The sequence below is a fragment of the Salvelinus alpinus genome, chromosome 6, assembly GCF_045679555.1.
Source record: "Salvelinus alpinus chromosome 6, SLU_Salpinus.1, whole genome shotgun sequence".
Classification (NCBI taxonomy): Eukaryota; Metazoa; Chordata; class Actinopteri; order Salmoniformes; family Salmonidae; genus Salvelinus; species Salvelinus alpinus.
The window spans coordinates 43,484,412-43,505,342 of record NC_092091.1 but is presented as its reverse complement, the minus strand read 5'-3'; the positions used below and the strand labels follow the sequence as shown (position 1 = coordinate 43,505,342).

General features: G+C 44.1%; 1 protein-coding gene across 1 annotated transcript; it reads left to right on the top strand.

The window, feature by feature from the left end:
- Positions 1-1,386: 1,386 nt before the first annotated feature.
- LOC139578728 (cysteine protease ATG4C-like) lies at positions 1,387-3,623 on the top strand. Its single transcript, XM_071406703.1, has 3 exons — positions 1,387-1,459; positions 2,009-2,128; positions 2,577-3,623. Exons 1-3 carry the CDS (start codon positions 1,400-1,402, stop codon positions 2,742-2,744), a joined length of 348 nt encoding a protein of 115 aa, XP_071262804.1. The 5' UTR covers positions 1,387-1,399; the 3' UTR covers positions 2,745-3,623.
- Positions 3,624-20,931: the final 17,308 nt, after the last annotated feature.

Here is a 20,931-nt window from a genome sequence, read left to right as displayed (position 1 = left end):
ACATGAACTGGAAAATGGTTGAAATTGTTGCATGTTGTGTTTATATTTTTGTTCAGTATATATATATTTCCTCCTAATATTGTACATTCTGGCCTGGTCTGTTGGCCATTGGACCATTGGCCTGGTCTGTTGTTTGTTTGAATTCAAGACCAGATTGACCTGTCAGTCAGAGTAGACTAAACCCTCCTCTAACCCGGACGATGCTTTGTCAATTGTGCGCCGCCCCATGGGTCTCCCGGTTGCGGCCAGCTGTGAAAGAGCCCGGATCTCTATATTCAACGTGACACTTGTCACAGTCAACCCTGTTATAGTCAAACATGTTACTTTATTTGACACTTACTGTAGTACTTTATTTTGTGAGATGGGAAAACTTTTTGGGGGGACAAAATTGTAAAATTAGGTGAAATCAAACATTTTTATCTAAAAATAAAAAAAATCAGAAGGCACCCAGGTGGCGGAACGACCCATTTGACTGTTTGTCCCCTGGTCTCCATCCTCCTCAGTGCATATTGAGTTTGGAGCACTGTACCGGCATCATCAAGGGGAAGTCCAAACAGGCCTGCTACTTTGTGGGCTTTCAAGGTTAGTGTTTCACCCAGCAACCAAGCAAAGGACTAGAGCGAGGGAAGTGGAGATAATTTAGCATAATGTCCTTTCTCCTCTCTGTATAAAGAGGCATAGTAAGTTCATGCATTTGTGTACGTGAGGAGAAGACCGTAGAGGACTGGATATGAGAGGAGTGAGTGTGAAACAGCGCTTATTTTATTTCTCTCTGACCATCAAAGTCTGGCTCATTTATCATGAGGGGTTAACCTCCCAAGTTGTGTTCGTAATTGATTTCCATAGGAGGCATTATGCATATCATCTCATCCTCATCTATCCAGTGGGGCCCAAAGTGAGCGACTCTCCATCACCTTCAGCAGCCAGGAGGAACCTTCAGGTGTACATTTTGGCAGTCAATATTTACATTTTACCAATTTGAAATACAGTGCCCGGATTATGTCTAAATGACAAGCAATACATTCTCGCTGCCAAAACGCAACTCCAGCCCACATACATCATATGCAAATACCTGAATATAATTGTGTGTTTGTAAAAGTAATTGCCCTACACAAAAATTCAATGACAGCCTCCTTTCCGTGGCCGGAGGTAAAAAATGTGCTTGCACAACGACATTTGATTATGCAGAGTTTAATCCACCCTGGTCGATATTAAAAAACAAGAGGCGTATTTGACTGTAAGAAGGCTAACAGTAGCCTAGCGGAATGACTTTGAGCTACTCTGCATAGAAAGTGGAGGGAAGTAATGTGTCGTTGGCGTGGTAGTGTTTGTAATAATCAGATGTTTTTTTGAATAACTTGTCTTTTGTTTTGTCCTTGTAGATGACAGCTTGATTTACATGGACCCTCATTACTGTCAGTCTTTTGTGGATGTCAGCACGAGCCATTTCCCTCTGCAGGTAATGGGAAATTACACTGAGCTGACTGGGACTCAGTAATGTGAATTTAATAGTTTCTGTTAGTACTTAAGGATATGAATCCTAAAGCAGCCTATGCGCAATTACTGAGTCTGGTTGCTGATTTATTTGCTGTTCAGACATGTGAGGCTGCTGCTGTGGAGAAATACAGCATGTGGAATATAAGGAGCTCAGCTACTATGATCCTGAATATTTCAGCACTGGTACACATAAAACCTGCATTTATCATAGTGTATTAGACTACTGCATTGGAACTTCTACTGATGCTTGGTCAAAGGGTGCAGCACACAATGTGACAAGAGATCAGACACAGCTAGACTTTTATTTTCACCAGTCTGTGAGTTTGACAAGATTAATTAGAACTGCATTGCATTCATAAAACATAACATTTTATCTTCATAATATGTCCTTTTAGTTTCGCACTTATATCTTTGATACTTTACTGTACTAACAAGCAATTCAATCATTTATTTTTAATATTACTGGCAATACCACATTGCTGTCCATTTCTTTGTCATTTTGTGTTTCTAGTCGTATCATTGCCCGTCGCCAAAGAAGATGCCTTTCAGTAAGATGGATCCTAGTGGTACCATAGGCTTCTACTCTAGAAGTACCCAGGACTATGAGAGAATCAGCCAAGAACTGTCCAAGGTGGGTGAACTAAAGGCTTTACTATTTGGTCAAAATCCTATTCGTTTTTAATAAAATCAAATAAAATGGATATCCCATTGAAGAGAATGGGTGTAAGTGAATGGCTGTAAGTGTGACAGAACTTTTATCATAGAGTCAAGACAGTAAATAGCGCAATTGGATTTTTGGCATAACGCCATGATTTTTGGCATGTCTGCACAGGGTCACACATGGTGAGTACAGGTGTTAACTGTTGATAAAATCTGCTCTGTGACCATATTGCTTCTGTACATAAAATTAACTCGACACTAGGTGGCACCATTTAGCTGTGAATCTGAGGCAGCTTTCCCGTTTCCTCTCCCTGCTCTCCTGCTCTCCTGCTCTCAGGTGGGCTTCTTTGGATACTTCATGAAACTTTCCTGACTTTCGTGTGCCATTATCGTATGCTGTGTTTTTGTTTATGAATCAGGTGTTTCAGCCATCAGTGAAGGACAAATACCCAGCATTCACTTTCATGCAAGGTCACGGAAGAGATTACGACCTTTCGGCAGCATTAACCCCGGAGAAAAGGGAATGGCCCTTCATCTACAACCCACGGACAGCGGCTGCCACTGCTGGAGACTTTGTGCTGCTCTGAAGGCCGACGCCAAGGGCAAAGGTCATGATCAGAGACTTTTCAATGGCCGGCGAAGTGACTTTACCAGACAGACTGAAACAGGCTTATCCATGTCCAGGACTCGTCAAACTGGACCTCTCAAGCGCCCATCTCAGACACTCCCTATACCCTATGGATCTGCTAGGCTATTCCACAATTATTTCAGACACTTAAATGTATTTATTTATTTTCTCACACCAGCATTCATGGCTTAATTAGCTAAACATAAAAACATTCAAAGTGTTATCCTGTACCTGTAGATAGTTGCTGTTAGTTTTGACTGCTCAAATGTAATCAGTAACATTAGAAAAATAATCAAACATACCAGTAGTCTGTATTATGGATATGAAATTGTACTGGGGGTTATGCGCTGTACTAAATCTTATACATTGTACATTATTGATACTGATGGAGAATCGGGTGCCTTGTCTTATTGGAAGAGTGAGTCTCAGCCAAATATAACACACATTTACCTTTATAAGGAAAGCAGTGTTGCACTACAGAAGCTGCCAACGGGGATCATCAGAGGACGTGTATGAGGAAGGATATCTCTGTGGTTCTATAGCTGGGCCTTATAACCCGGTGAAGTGCTTGTATAGGAGAGTGCCATTCATATACTATAGTTCGGTTTTAGCAATACTTCGAAAGTACTGGAGGTTTGGATTGGTAAAATATGTTCTAGGTTGTTATCACATTTACCTTAAGAGGAAAAGTATTATGTTGCCAAATCATTTCAAGATGTTTTGCATTTTCTGAGGTAGGTTATTTGAGCTTTTCTGATTATTGTCCTTGAAAAGGTACTTTGGTTCATGATTTTTTTTTATTTTTTTTTTAAAGCAAATTAAATGAGTCTAAATGGAAGGTTTGTCAATGTCACAGTCAAACACATCTATAGAGGTGACGGGTACAATGCCTTGCTTCCCCTTGCACTTTCATTACAATCGCACTAGTTACAAACTTCAAATAGACTATTAACTGCATTGTAATAATTGAATCATCTTGTTTAAATGGTGACAGACATTTGTAGAATACACAATTTTTTTAATGTGGGTTGAAGATAAGGTTGAATATAATTGAAATGTTGTACGATAATGTTTGACTGTTTCAAGATCATCCCCTCAACTGTAAATCTATAAAGACAGCTACATTCTACCAGTGTTGCCAAACGTTTACAAAATGTGTCTCTTCATCACAATATTGATTCTCACACTGCTGTGCAGCAAAGTAGAATAAAATCATACAATCTTTTTCGAATTTCTCATCTGATCCCTGCACCTCTTTAAACGTTTTAAAAGCATTAAAGAGAGATTTTGGGGGGTTTTGTCTCATCTTTGCAATGAAAAATACAAAACTTGACATGTGTTGAAATGTATTCAACCCTGTTTGTTACCCAGTCAAATGTACTAGATTAAAACTAATCGTACGTGTTAACCATCTCTACAGCCCATTAACCAGCCGGCGGGAAATTGTGACCCTGTGACACAGGCTGGGATTGTGTCCGCCTGTAGAGGAAAATAAAATATTGCTGTGTGCAACAACGCACTGTTGCCATGGGTAATATTTCTGTTGCTCCCATCGTTTGAGCTATGCTCTACATATTGTCACGCACAATACAAACTCTTGTATTATGAGGAGCTTGGCATTGGGCTCGGGGGTCCCAGTTCAGGGATCTGTTCACATGTCCATTCACTGAGAAACCAGAGAGCCCCAGCACGTCGACCCGGTACTGGCACCCCGTGTGTGTATAGCCAAGTTATCGTTACTTATTGCGTATTTATTCATTGTGTTATTATTTTTCTATTATTTCTATTGTTTTCCCTCTGCATTGTTGGGAAGGGTCCATAAGTAAGCATTTCACTGTTAGTCGACACCTGTTGTTTACGAAGCATGTGACAAATACATTTGATTGGATTTTTATTATTTAAAACATTTGAATTGAACTAGGCAAGTCAGTTAAGAACAAATTATTTTTTTACAATGACGGCCTACCCCGGCCAAACCCGGACGACGCTGGGCCAATTCTGCGCCGCCCTATGGGACTCCGAATCACGGCCGGATGTGATACAGCCTTATTTGAGCTGGTAGAGGACATAATGGCATCATTTACAGGAAGTGTCAGATCAGTACGTTCATACATAACAAGGCTGTTTTTAAGGCCAACCGGCCGACTGTGGACAGAGAACTGTACATCAAGCCATTAAATATGCAGCAATGTTTATGTATTTTGGTGCGGTGGATAGTCTGTGGATGGGGGGGTTGCTGTGGAGAGGAATGTGATGGGAGGGGGAATGTTATGGGGGATCAGGATTTGGGGATTTTTGTCAGGCCCCAAGTGAACATGAAAGAGTGTGTTGTGCGAGGAGGCACAGGGATGGCTGCTGTGTGCTGTAAGGGTCTACTATGTTCACCTTGTACTTACAGGGATGTATGAATATTTGATTAGTGAGTCATGGATGGGCTCAGGGGAAATGCTTTGTACAAAGCCGCACACATAAGCACACTCTAACCCCCCCCCCCCCAACCACACTAACACATATCACACACACACACACACACTCTAACTCTCCTAACCATGCCCTCCTGTTTAATTAACACAGACACAGCTGCCAATAGTGTCATTGACATTGTGGATTCTTGAAAATCTAATTTGCCCAGCCGAGCACATTCCTCACATGAAAGGGAAGGGAATTCATGAGGCCTCCTTCTGTCCCAGAGTTTGGAGCTCACAGATGGACACTCAATAAAGATTTTATTTTGGTGTCATTCATGGGAGGAAATGGCTTGTGTTGCTGGTCACACAGCCCCATGGGTGACGCATCTTCCAGTGCGCAGGATTGGAATGAAGAGGATTTTGGCGGAATCGGCAGCACACAAATTCTTGGGACTACAGCTGTGATGGTGTCTCTGTAGGCTAGAGCTAGACCTTTCATAGTGAAGGGTGAAGATGTGTTTTAAAAAAAACATGAAAAAATTGAAGCCAAAACATAATTGAAAATCCAACCATGTTACATTCCACTGTATTGTAGATGTTTGAGATTAGCCTTCTTCAACCCCCAGATCCTTACAGTGCAGCCTAGCAATTGATCTTACAGTGCAATTAAACATTGCATTTATAATGTGGAGATGTTTAATTACGGTATTGTACTTTTTACTCCATACATTTTCCTTGACACTCAAAAGTACTCGTTACATTTTGAATGCTTAGCATGACTGGAAAGTTGTCTAATTCACACACTTATCAAGAGAACGTCCCTGGTCACCCCTACTGCCTCTGATCTGGCAGACTCACTAAACACAAATGCTTCGTTTGTAAATAATGTCTGAGTGTTGGAGCATGCCCCTGAAAATTATGTCGTCTGGTTTGCTTAATACATGGAATATGAAATTATTTATACTTTTACTTTTAATACTTAAGTATATTTAAAACCAAATACTTTTAGAATTTTACTCAGGTAGTATTTTACTGGGTGACTTTCACTTTTAATTGAGTCATTTTATATTAAGGTATCTTTACTTTTACTCAAGTATGACAACAGGGTACTTTTTTCACCACTGCATATATGTATGACCAATGTACACACACTAACATGTAGTGTAAGTGTGAAGTCCTGTCCTCTTCTAAGGTGTCGGACCTATCCCCTCCCAAACCGTCCCTGTCCCCACGCCAGGTGCAGCAGTGCTAGATTTACGCCCGACCCTTCCTCACCCCTCTGTCGCCCACCGCTGTGGAATGGTATGCAGTGCATAGTCAAACAAGCACCTCCACCACTTTGAAATCTCATCACTTTGTGACGGGTCTAAAAGAGTAAATATGTGTCCTAGCAGTCGTCAGAACATAAATACTGCCTGACGCACTGACGCTTACGTTTCAAGTCTGTCCACACATCTGTCCCCTCCTCTCACCCCTGTCTTGTCTTGTCCTGCTTTACCCTGTCCTATCCTGCCCTGTCCTGTTCTACCCATCCTGTCCTGCCCAGTCCTGTCCTTCCCTGACCTGCCCTGTCTTGTCCTCCTATCCTGTCCTGTTCTGGTCCTGGCCCTGCCCCATTCTGCCCTGTCCAGCCCTCTTCATCCTGTCCTATCCACTTTCCTCCTGTCCTGTCTCGTCTTATCCTCTTTCGCCCTGTCCCATCGAGTCCTGTCCCATCCTTTCCGGTCCCGGACCTATCCTGCCCTGTCCTATTCTGTCCCATCCTGTCCTATCCTGTCCAGCCCTGTCCCATCCTGTCCTCTCCCATCCTGTCCTGTCTTGTCTTGTCCCATCCTATCCCCTTCCAGCCTGTCATGTTCCGTCTTATCCTCTCCCGTCCTGTCCATTCCGTCCCATCCTGTCCTGTCCCTGTCCCTTCCTTGCCCTGCCTCGGTTCTTTGGGCTCCTGAGGAGTGCTGAGACGTTGCATGCCTCACGTGTCTCAGAATGTCTCCAGTGGCCCACTGCCAGACAGCTGTCATGATGCAGCAATATTTTTTATTCTGTACGGGCTTCCTTCTTCTCCATCTGTCATTTAGGATAGTATAGTGGAGTAACTACAATGTTGTTGATCCATCTTCAGTTTTCTGCTAACACAGCCATTAAACTCTGTAACTGTTTTAAAGTCACCATTGGCCTCATGGTGATATCCCTGAGCGGTTTCCTTCCTCTCCGGCAACTGAGTTAGGAAGGACACCTGTATCTTTGTAGTGACTGGATGTTTTGATACACCTCCCAAAGTGTAATGAATAACTTTACCAGGCTCAAAGGGGTATTCAATTTCCACTTTTTTTTTTTTTACCCATCTACCAACAGTTGCCCTTCTTTGCGAGGCATTGGAAAACCTTCCTGGCTATTGTGGTTGAATCTGTGTTTGAAATTCACTGCTCGACTGAGGGACCTTACAGATAATTATATGTGTAGGGTACAGAGATGAGGTAGTCATAAAAAAATCATGTTAAACACAATTATTGCAAACAGACTGAGTCCATGCAACTTATTATGTGACTTGTTAAGCACATTTTTACTCCTGAACTTATTTAGGCTTGCCATAACAACGCGGTTGAAGACTCAAGGCATTTCAGCTTTTCATTTTTAAATAATTTGTAAAAAAAAAAATCTAAAATCATAATTCCACTTTGACAATATGGGGCATTCTATGTAGGCCAGTGACACAAAATCTAAATTTAATCCATTTTAAATTCAGGCTGTAACACAACAACATGTGGAAAATGTCAAGGTGTGTGAATACTTTCTGAAGGCACTGTATCTACCTCAAATACCCCTGCACATTATTCTGGCACTGGTACTCCCTGTATATAGCATGTGACAAATACATTTGATTTGATTTGCTCCTCTCTCTGTTAAACATTGCCATGGCAGGTGCCCAAAGAAAAGCCTCCTAGCCGGTGTTGGCTAACCTTGCCTGGCTGTGACAACATGGAGGGCACTGCAGTTAACATTTAGACAACAGATGTGTGTGCTGGTTTTGATTTCTATTCCCGGTGACAGGGAATCTCAGGCAAATGGTCTCCGGGGTGATGTGGAGGAACACCGAAATTCCTCATTCCCCTCTCCTCTCAGGCATGGCCGGCCCTCTGTCAGCTTTTACTAACCAGATGCATCCGCAGCCTGAGAAGGAAGGATCCTGCGCCTCAATGGGGCTGAAGGCACAGGATATTGCCTGCTGTGTAGCTGTCGACTCAGTTCTCCTCCTACTCCTGTGTCGAGAGGGGTGCCAAGTGTGTATGTGTGTGTGTGTGTGTGTGTGTGTGTGTGTGTGTGTGTGTGTGTGTGTGTGTGTGTGTGTGTGTGTGTGTGTGTGTGTGTGTGTGTGTGTGTGTGATAACATACTTTGTGCACCTGTGCATTGTGCTTGAAAGAGAGTATATTGCACACTAACACAATTCCCTCTACCACTAGCCTTACCTCCCCCTGTCATCGCTGTGCATGAGTCTCTGCCACACTGAGGTTTCATAGCCCTGCTCACTCCACACCTAAGTCCGTTAGTACTCTACCGCGTCTCCTTATAGCCAGCGCACTGTATGAGTGTGTACCTGTTTGTTTGTTTGAGAGTATATTTGTGTAAATCTATTCTGTTGAGCATGTCTATGGCATGTGTATGTTTGAGAATGTGTGTCCGTGTGCACATTTGTGTGTGCGTGTTTGTGCATACGAGAGTGCGTGATTGCATGCTTAAGTACTTGCTGTGTGTGGTTGCCTATGCGCTTGCGGATCTGCAACACACACACACACACTACTATCCTCCTGCGGCTGCAGGGCCCTAGCTAGCTTCTCCGTGATCCTGGTGCTGCAGAGAGACGCCATAAAGCCAGAGTAATTAAAGGGGATCCGGGTGTAATTGCCTCAGTGAATCAAATTAATCAGCACCTGCACCTGTTAAAGACTCAACATGATGGTGCAATCTAACCTTTTTTAATCCCCTAGAAATTTGAATTATCAAAAATGACATGCCTAGTAATCATTTGGTTTTCAAACACTTCTACCAATGAGTGGACCATTGTCCAAGGCAAATATTAAAAGATGAGGTTGGAGAAGTGGAGTGAGTTAGACTGGAGGTCAGGGAAGAAAATGTCAGGACAGTGAAACGTCTCCGGTGGCTATTGGTGTGCATCCGCCCGTGGAGTTAGGGCCAAAGAGCTAGTTATTTACACAGCGTAGTGATACGATCTCTGCAGCCTGGCTGACACATAAAACCACTCTGATGTAGAGGTGAGAGAACTGTCACAACAACTCTCTCTGTGTGTGTGTGTGTGTGTGTGTGTGTGTGTGTGTGTGTGTGTGTGTGTGTGTGTGCGTGCGTGCGTGCGTGCGTGCGTGCGTGCGTGCGTGCGTGCGTGCGTGCGTGCGTGCGTGCGTATGATCTCTAAAAGAATACCAGAACAACTGCAAAACACAAATACCACAGAGGATAAAATCATGAATGTATTAATGTGCCCATTATTATAATACTAGGTCTCCACACTCCGTTGAAATATAGGTCTTCTCAACACATATACCTAATATGCTAAAAAATAACATTTAAAATGATTCAGTGGAACGTGTGAACACATACATTTTCACTACAAATTTTTTTTTAAGCAGGTCTCAGGCCATACTTTTTCTTTCGCTGAAATGCGTATAGGATTTCCATCTAATCCATTACAGCAGGAGAGGGAGGTAGAGCCTTCATCCCTCCTCCACCCGGGGTTGTTCTTCTTTAAATGAAGTTTTAATATATCACGACAGAGGGTGTCCAAGGTCAATTACAAGACTCTGTCCATCCCACCGTCCAAACCCTACATGGTGCTTAGTTAACCATAATATATGTCAGTCATACACCACTGGTCCACTCGTAACATGTATAAATGTCAGCTATGCAGACTACACACACGAAGGCTGAACCTATCCAACAACTCGGTGTACGTTTACTGTTGACTATTTGTCCACCTGATTGGCAGCTAAGGTCGCCACCGTCAGTGACAAGCGAATCAGAGAGCTCACTGTCGCCAACGTTCATTTGTCATGGCTCGAGGTGGAGGGATATCTCTTTATGCATCAAGAATACGGTAAAAGTCACTAGGTTTAGATATTAATTTAATCTGTCCATGGTGTTTGGCAGGCCGGATAGGCGTGAGGGGGGGTGAAAACCATGGTCCACCCTATTTTAAAGAGTAAGGAGGATTTAATGTAAAGGTGCTTATGAACACACTTATGTATTCATTTGAGCAATAAACGACAGGCCGAGTCAGCACAGAAAAACAAACTGCCTCTCTTCCGGGGGCCATTTTAATTAAATGCCATAGATTGTCAAATTTATCGATCCTTCAGCCTGAAAGATGTCTTGAACCATTTCCATATTTTTACTGAGGTGAGGGAGATGGAGGAAGGCTCTGCTGGCTGAACAGGCCCGGCTGTTATGGGCATGGGAGGAGGAAGGGGGGGTATGTCCTGAAGCAATAGGCCCAGTGTTATGGGGTTAGGCCCGCTCCCCTCTCTCTCTTCTCACTCCCCTCTACCCTTTTGCTCCACTCTCTCCCTCTCTCTCCCCCGTCTCTGTCCCCCTCGCCCCCTCTCCTCTCTCCCTCTCTCTACCCGCTCTCTATCCACCCCCCTCTTTTTCTCCCCCTCTCTCCCTTCTCTCTCTGAGCTGTATACAGATGGGCCTCTGACAGCCCTACAGCTGTTCCGCTAATTGTTCATTAAGTGTTCTATTGATTCCCTGATTCTGAGTACATGTGTTTTTCAGACGCCGCTCTCGTGTGATGTATCAGGTGCTAACACACACACACACGCACACACGCACGCACGCACGTGCGCACGCACACACACACACACACACGCGCACACACGCACACACACACGCACACACGCACACACACACACACACACACACACACACACACACACACACACACACACACACACACACACACACACACACACACACACACACACACACGCGCACACACGCACACACACACGCACACACACACACACACACACACACACACACACACACACACACACACACACACACACACACACACACACACACACACACACACACACACACACACACACACACACACACACACACACACACACACACACACACACACACACACACACACACACACACACACACACACACACACGCACACACACACACACACACACACACACACACACAGAGAGAGTTGCAGTGCCGGCTGATGCAGAGAACGCGAGCTGCCACTTCCAATCGAGGGCCCCTCTGTCTGAGGGAAGCAGCTCTACCGTGCTAGCCGAGCAGGCAGGGTTTTATTTTCTAAACTTTTAGCATCAATCTATTAAAGTGCCAGCGGCAGCATGGATTTTTTTTAAAATTTTATTCTTTGTTAAGCGGGCAGCCCCAGATTGCACCTGGCTGATAAGAGAAGCTGTTGTGTGAGTCTATTAGAGCTCTGATACCCTCACTGATTACCAAGTTAGTCCTATCTACGAAGAGCACAGCTTGACCGGAAAATAATACGTAGGGAGATGAAAGAGGGAGGGATAACAGGAGGGATGGTAAGAGAGGGAGGAGGAGAAGAGGAGAGGGAGGTGGAGATGGGGAGAGAGAGAGAAAGGAGGGAGGGAGAGATAAGGTAGCAGAAAAAAAGGACGCTTTCATTCAGGCCTTCAACGGGATCACTGGGATCTACTGGCAGACGGGTCCATGTTTAATCTACAGACAGAGCTGATAAAACCATGCAGAAGCATAAATCTACCTTTCAAAACAAATAGACTGGGGTAAAACTGTAAAAGTTTTTAAATGACCATAACGGACAAATGTGTCCATCTGCTGGTTTACTGTAAGTGAAGCAGAGACGCTGACTTGGATTGTTATCTGAAGGCTCAATACAATCCCTTTGACAGAATTGTCCTTAACCATTCTAACCACTGTCGTGATAAAATAGATTAAAACACTGGATGTAGGAATAAGATTAAAACTGATGTCACATAGTAGCCTAGTATTTATTTCTGTGTTTTTTTTCCCCGGATTATGAAATGCAGAACACGTTCAGTACAGTGTAATTTGATTCAGTACTGTTATGAATTTATAGAAGAAAATGCAATGGATAGAAATAGTAATAGTATTGTAAATCTGTCCAAGACCAGACCAAAGAGAGAAAAATCACCCGACAATCTGTAACCGTCTCTTTTTGTTCTAAAGCACCACAATTTGGCTTTCAAATTGGACTGAGTGCTTCACTGAGTCAAGTCATATACTCCCTCCCGCCGTGGCTGGTGGTCTCTCCATTTCCTGGCCGGGTCTCTCTCTCTCTTTCGCCACTCTCTCATTCGGTGGAGTGATAATGTTCTCTGTAAAACACAATCACTCAGCTCCCTGCTATCCTTTGTATAAGGCTCCCGGAGTCCAATCAATATGGCCAGGCTAGGTGACTTATCATCTAGTGTTGCGAGGGCAGGCGGGCGGTGTTGGGACAGAGCGGACAGGGGACTGCATTCTGATGCATACGTGAGGCCTGTCGCCTGCCCAGCCTTGCTCGGCTCTCTATGGCAGGACAAGCAGGACTCAGTCAGGCTTAAAACTGTGTCCCTTCTGCTGAATGGGAAAGGAAACAGAATTTTCCTGAATACATTTTTGACAGCACTTTAAGTTGCTCTTATGACTGTGTAGTAACACTGTAGTTACACGAGTGAAAACATTGTTATGACGTGTTGTTACATAGTACTTTTTAAATTTCGTAATAATGGCGTTCTGCGTGCTTTGCGTCACTGTACTGTCACGCTCGTCGAAAGGAGTGGACCAAGATGCAGCGTGGTATGTTTCCATCCTTTTATTAGGAAGAGACAACTTCAAAGAACAAAAACAACAAAACGAACAAACGAAACGTGAAGCTATAATACTGCTCACAGGAAACTATACATAGACAAGATCCCACGAAGCACAAAGGGGAAATGGCTGCCTAAATATGATCCCCAATCAGAGACAACGATAAACAGCTGCCTCTGATTGGGAACCACAACAGGCCAACGTAGACATATAAACCCCTAGATGACCCACCCTAGTCACACCCCGACCTAACCAACACAGAGATTAAAAAGCCCTCTATGGTCAGGGCGTGACATGTACAGAAGAATGATGTGTACTTGCCATGCATCTATTGCTATACAGTACATTAGCTTAACTTATGCTCCCAGCGTTCTCATCATAAAACTACAGTAGTGGTCTGGTCAAATCAGCACCTTGATGAAGGTTGAAATACTCTGCACTGAAATGCCATGGCCTTTGGGGTGTACACAGTTACCTCCGAATGAGCAAGACATCATAAACCCAATCTGGCTTGTACACAGCTGTAGCCATTCTTTAAGGCCATAGGATGATGTGTGGTCATGAACCATTTTCTCTTGACCTTGCTTGCATCTGCAGTCTTGAGGCAATACTCCCAAGGTTTTCATTTAACATTATCACCAGTGTGGCTCAGTTTTTATATGTTGACATAGAGCTGGTGCTATGTTCGTGGAACTCGAACTTTCTTGAAAATCCTGCATTGTTTACATTCGATGTCTGAACACATGTTATACAGATATACTATATTATTGTAAGTAGGTTATTCAGTTTCAATTGATTTATTATTAATTTCATTAACTTGCGGGGAATAAACCTGAATTACATTATCTCCTTCTGAAACATGGCGCCGGAGAAGATGGCAGACGTTTTACGTGCCCCCAGCCGATTGGGTTTTTTGGGTCGCTTATTTGCGTTGTTTGTAACTTATTCTTTTACTTATTTTGTACATAACGTTGCCGCTACCATCTCTTATGACCGAAAATAACTTCTAGACATCAGGACTGCGATTACTCACCACGGACTAGCAGAATCTTCTTTTTCCTTTCACGACTCTGACGAGCCCGACGCAAAGGATACGCTGCTTCCTCGGGAACAGGCCCCGACCCCGTGATCTGCGTGAAGAGGAGGCGGAGAAAGGTCCGGCTGCCTTCTGAGAATTCGCAGGCGATCTAATAAACCCCCACTTCCCTCCATTTTGCTAGCAAACGTGAAATGTTTGGACAATAAAATCGACGAGTTACGCAGAAGACTAAAGTACCAACGGGACATTAAAAACTGTAACATCTTATGCTTCACAGAGTCGTGGCCGAACGACAACAACATCAACATACGGCTGGCTGGTTATATACGATGTATCAGCAGGATAGAACAACGGCGTCTGGTAAGACAAGGGGTGGCGTACTATGTATTTTTGTAAATAACACATGGTGCACGATATCTAAAGAAGTCTCAAGGTTTTGCTTGCCTGAGGTAGAGTTTCTCATGATAAGCTGTAGACCACACTACATACCGAAAGAGTTTTCATCTGTATTCCTCGTTGCTGTTTAGATACCACCACAGTCAGAGGCTGGCACTAAGACAGCATTGAAAGAGCTCTTTTCCGCCATAAGCAAACAAGAAAACGCTCACCCAGAGGCGGTGCCCCTAGTAGCCGGGACTTTAATGCAGGGAAACTTAAATCCATTTTACCAAATTTCTATCAGCATGTTAAATGTGCCACCAGAGGAAAAATAGTTTTGACCAGCTTTACTCCACACACAGAGACACATACAAAGCTCTCCCTCGCCCTCCATTTGGCAAATCTGACCATAATTCTATCCTCCTGATTCCTGCTTACAAGCAAAAACTAAACCAGGATGCACCAGTGGCTAGATCAATAGAAAAGTGGTCAGATGAAGCAGATGCTAAGCTACAGGGCTGTTTTGCTAGCACAGACTGGAATATGTTCTGGGATTCCTCCAATGGCATTGAGGAGTACACCACATCAGTCATTGGCTTCATCAATAAATGCATCGATGACGTTGTCCCCACAGTGACAGTACGTACATACCCCAACCAGAAGCCATGGATTACAGGCAGCATCCGCACTGAGCTAAAGGCTAGAGCTGCCGCTTTCAAGGAGCGGGACTCTAACCCGGAAGATTATAAGAAATCCCGCTATGAACCATCAAACAGGCAACGCGTCAATACAGTACTACATCGGCTCTGACGCTCATCGGATGTGGCAGGGCTTGCAAACCATTACAGACTACAAGGTGAAGCACTGCCGAGAGCTGCCCAGTGACACGAGCCTACCAGACGAGCTAAACTACTTCTATGCTCGCTTCGAAGCAAATAACACTGACACATGCAAGAGAGGACAAGATGTTCTGGAAGACTGTGTGATCACGCTCTCCGCAGCCGATGTGGGTAAGACCTTTAAACAGGTCAACATTCACAAGGCCGCAGGGCCAGATGGAGTACCAGGACGTGTACAGTGAGCTTGTGCTGACCAACTGGCAAGTGTCTTCACTGACATTTTCAACCTCTCTCTTTCCGAGTCTATAATACCAACATGTTTTAAGCAGACCACCATAGTTCCTGTGCCCAAGAACACTAAGGTAACCTGCTTAAAACGTCTTAAGGCTAGGGGGCACTATTTTCACGTCCGGATGAAAGGTGTGCCCAAAGTAAACTGCCTTCTACTCAGGCCCAGAAGCTAGGATATGCATAGTATTAGTAGATTTGGATAGAAAACACTCTGAAGTTTCTAACACTGTTTGAATGATGTCTGTGAGTATAACAGAACTTATTTGGCAGGCGAAATCCCAAGGACAAACCATCCAGGGGAAAAAAATTGAGGTCACTCTCTTTTCAATGGGACTTCAATGGGAATCTAGAATTCTAAGGCAGTTGCTTGCAGTTCCTATCGCATCCACTAGATGTCAACAGTCTTTAGAAATTGGTTGATGTTTTTCCTTTGAGAAATGAAGAAGTAGCCCTGTTCAGAACGAGGGTCGAGTCTAGTGTACTGTTGTGGTTGGGGCCAGTACACTTCTCCGGTATCGAACACATTTTAAATTTGATTGATTATTTACATTTAAAAATACCTAAAATTGGATTAGGAAAGGTGTTTGAAAGGTTTGGATCAAGTTTACAGGCAACTAATTAGATAATGTGTAGTCATGTTGCGCGAGTTGGAACCGGTGTATTTTCTGAATCATACGCGCCAAATAAAAGGACATTTTGGATATGTAACGACAGAATTTATTTAACAAAAGGACCATTTGTGATGTTTAATGGACATATTGGAGTGCCAACAGAAGAAGATCTTCAAAGGTAAGGCATGCATTATATGTTATTTCTGACTTTTGTGTTGTGCCTGGCGGGTTGAATTCTGATTTTCATGTGTATGTTTGCTGGGGTGCTGTCCGCAGATAATTAACGGGATTGGCGCGCGAAGGGATCACTAAGAAGTTAAATGACTACCCACCCGTAACACTCACGTCTGTAGCCATGAAGTGCCTTGAAAGGCTGGTCAAGGCTCACATCAACACCATCATCCCAGAAACCCTAGACACCCTCCAATTTGCATACCGCCCCAACAGATCCACAGATGATGCAGTCTCTATTGCACTCCACACTGCCCTTTCCCACCTGGACAAAAGTAACACCTATGTGAGAATGCTATTCATTGGCTACAGCTCAGTGTTCAACATCATAGTGCCCTCAAAGCTCATCAATAAGCTAAGGACCCTGGGACTAAACACCTCCCTCTGCAACTGGATCCTGGACTTCCTGACGGGCCGCCCCCAGCTGGTAAGGGTAGGTAACAACACATCCGCCATGCTGATCCTCAACACAGGGGCCCCTCAGGGGTGCGTGCTCAGTCCCCTCCTGTTCTCCCTGTTCACTCATGACTGCATGAACAGGCACGACTCCAACACCATCATTACATTCACTGATGACAAAGCAGTGGTTGGCCTGATCACCAACAACGACGAGACAGCCTATAGGGAGGAGGTCAGAGACCTGGCTCTGTGGTGCCAGGACAACAAGCTCTCCCTCAACGTGACAAAGGAGATGATTGTGGACTACAGGAAAAAGAGGCCCGAGCACGCCCCCATTCTCATCGACAGGGCTTCAGTGGAACAGGTTGAGAGTTTCAAGTTCCTTGGTATCCACATCACCAGCAAACTAACATGGTCCAAGCACACCAAGACAGTTGTGAAGAGGGCACGACAAAACCTATTCCCCCTCAGGAGACTGAAAAGATTTGGCATGGGTCCTCAGATCCTCAAAATGTTCTACAGCTGCACTATCGAGAGCATCCTGACTGGTTGCATCACTGCCTGGTATGGCAACTGCTTGGCCTCCGACCGCAAGACACTACAGAGAGTAGTGCGTATGGCCCAGTACATCACTGGGGCCAAGCTTCCTGCCATCCAGGACCTCTATACCAGGCGGTGTCAGAGGAAGAACCTAAAAATTGTCAAAGACTCCAGCCACCCTAGTCATAGACTGTTCTCTCTGCTACCGCACGGCAAGCAGTACCGGAGCGCCAAGTCTAGGTAAAAGAGGCTTCTAAACAGCTTCTACCCCCAAGCCATAAGACTCCTGAACATTTAGTCAAATGGCTACCCAGACTATTTGCAGTGACTCCCCCACCCCCTCTTTACACCACTGCTACTCTCTGTTGTCATCTATGTATAGTCACTTTAATAACTCTCTAGACATACTACCTCAAATAACCGGTGTCCCCACACATTGACTCTGCATCGGTACCCCCCTGTATATAGTCTCGCTGTCCTTATTTCACTGCTGCTCTTTAATTACTTGTTACTTTTATCTGTAATTTTTGAAACTGCCTTGTTGGTTAGGGGCTCGTAAGTAAGCATTTCACTGTAAGGTCTACACTTGTTGTATTCGGTGCATGTGACTAATACAATTTGATTTGATTTGAACATCTATGTGGTCCATGTGGTAACCAGTGGTGTGGAAGTGTTGTCTGGCTTGTCCTTTTGTTTAAATGGTTTAGTCTCCATCTGAAATGGCACCGTATCTCCTATACTGCACTACCAGAGCCCTACCCCCTATTACAGCCTATAGGGCTAGTCAAAAGTAGTAAACTACATAGGGGTGCCATTTTGGACGCCCCCTTAGTGTAAACGTTCTGTATTTGACCAGCTCACTGAGCATCCGTCTGGCCAGTTAAAACCACAGCAGTAGAAATAGACCTGGTAATTTACCTGGAGCGCTGAAAAAGGTGGGCTGATTTTGCACTGAACCCGGAAGAAACCCTGCGAATGCTTCTGTTTACAAAAATGTCCATGGGCCCATCTATTAGAGACAAGGGGTTAAAAAAAAACAGCAGTTGGAGGGATCTTGTGGATCTTGACTTTAACCTTGATGATGTTTCCAGCCAAGCCTGCCGTAGTAATGGTCTCTAATTACCTTCGTGGAGAGAACATGTTGACATTTCCTTTATGCTTGTAGCCAAAGCCTTGTTTGAACCATTATACTAATCCAACCATTATATATCTGTGGGTATTTATGGGACTGACACCAGTGATGTTACAGGTAAAGGCCTGTGAAATGGTCTATAAACACACAGAATTGATTCCAGGCGGCTGAGGGAGGAGGCGGCGGCAGGATAGGAAAGTCAGTGGTGCTGAGCTGTGCTGAGCTGCACACACACACACACACACAACCTCCTCCCCTTCCCCTCCCCCTTGCTCCCCTCGTTCATTCCCCCCAGCCTCGTCCAGCCTGTCAAATTGTCACAGACAGCATCAACAGCCCTGTCAGGGGCCATCAAAAAAGGTGCCCAAACAAAGTGTGAAACGCTGGCCGCTTGCAAAAATGAAACAGGATCAGAATCAATACAGTTTGGTGTGTTTCTCCCAACACCAGAGGTGCAGGGCACCTCCTCCACCACCCCTCACCTCATCATTATTCCCTGCCTTAGTATCAGCCACACTGGACCCCTCAAACCTCTGTCTCTCAAATCTGAACAATGGAGAAATCCCAACATAGTAGCTATGTAAGGTGCAGGGAAATATAAAACACTCAAATGCTTTGACGAATGTCTTTATTCACCAAAATCTTCGCACATCAAATTACTAGAACGTTGTGTGCAGAGTTTCCTTATCCTGAGACACGTCTGAACTGTACCATTAAACACAAGTGTTTTTGTGGTACTGCTGGTGAGGAAGTTTTAAACGTTTCACTTAAGTGAAGCAGTGAACCAAAGTCAATGTTAAATACATAAAAATATCTGATCAGATGACTTTGATACACTACTATAACACTACTATATCAACCTTATTATTTTGGAGTGTAGGGCAGTTAGATCACATATTCCATCACAAATAACTACACTCAGACTACTACACTTTTACTCATAAGGAATTAGAAAAGTTCTTGGCTAAAAGCCACATCGTAACAACAGGAGCAGAGTAGCAAACTCAGTCATGTTAATTTAGCCTGGTTTCGCTCTCTTCACGGCTCTGGGAGGAGACTATAAAACCAGGGCCTGTGCTGGCAGCCTGGAATTGAATCACTCTAGCGTCCACCCCTGTATTAATTTCCTGTTCGTCAATCTCCTAATAACTGGCAAATGGGATGTGTTTGATTTCAGCCCCTCATCCTACAATAAAATTCTACACCTGAAAATGAGCTAGTCTCTTCGAACAACAGTTTGGCGAGAGAGACTGTTATTAGGCCTTTTTGCTTGTGTTGTCTTGGAATGGTTTTGCATTGGCAATCTACATAGAGCATTCCAATCTTTAGGATATACTGAACACAGTTGTAACGCTTGTCGTGGTTGGAAGAAGAGGAGGACCAATGCGCAGCGTGGTAAGTGTCCATATTGTTTTAATACGAAATAATGAACACTGAACAAAAACAAGAAAACGACAAACGAACACTCCTGTACGGTGAAACAAAAATACAGAACAGAAAATAATCACCCACAAAACACAAGGCAAAAAAACAGGCTACCTAAATATGTCTCCCAATCAGAGACAACGACTGACACCTGCCTCTGATTGAGAACCATACTAGGCCAAACACATAGAAAAGGACAATAGAACAAAACATAGAAAAACAACATAGAATGCCCACCCCAACTCACGCCCTGACCAAACTAAAATAAAGACATAACAAAGGAACTAAGGTCAGAACGTGACAACAGTGGCTGTGTGAGTTTACATCCTGTCAATCTATAGGACTCACTACTAACTTAAAAGGCTAATATCATATACCCGTACATAATACCCTACTCAACACAACTGTCAAGCCACACAGGGCTAATAATAATTACCTGGCTATAGCTATACGTCTGGCTGCATAATAAATCAGCTGTATTCATCCAGAGAAAATTCACTTTTTTTTCATCCCCCAACGAGATGGAATTTAAATACGAAGCACGGGCTAATAAAAGATAGGCCTGTCATAATGAATCAGCTGGACCTGTGTCAGGCTTTGAATGTGAGTCTATCCTCTCACATATCCATCTCTAGTACCATATTATGAGCCACAGTGTGTTGGAACAGGGGATAGAGGACAGAGAGGCCTACCCTGAACCTTATTTTCTACTTCCCTCTCTGAAATTAACTTTGGTCCCAGAGAGAGAGGAGACAGTGTTTGGTGCAGCACAGTTTCATTTTCTCTCCCTGTGCTCTCCTCTGCCTTGGCCCCAGAGGGACACCAAGATAGATTTGCATGCTGCACGCTATCCTCTGCTACCTGCTGCAATGTATTATTGTGGCATGCCAGATTCCCAACAGCAACTGGGAGGACTCTTAAAACTAAATGGTATCTGCGGGCGGTCTGGATTCACAACAGACACGCACATGAACACACACACACACACACAC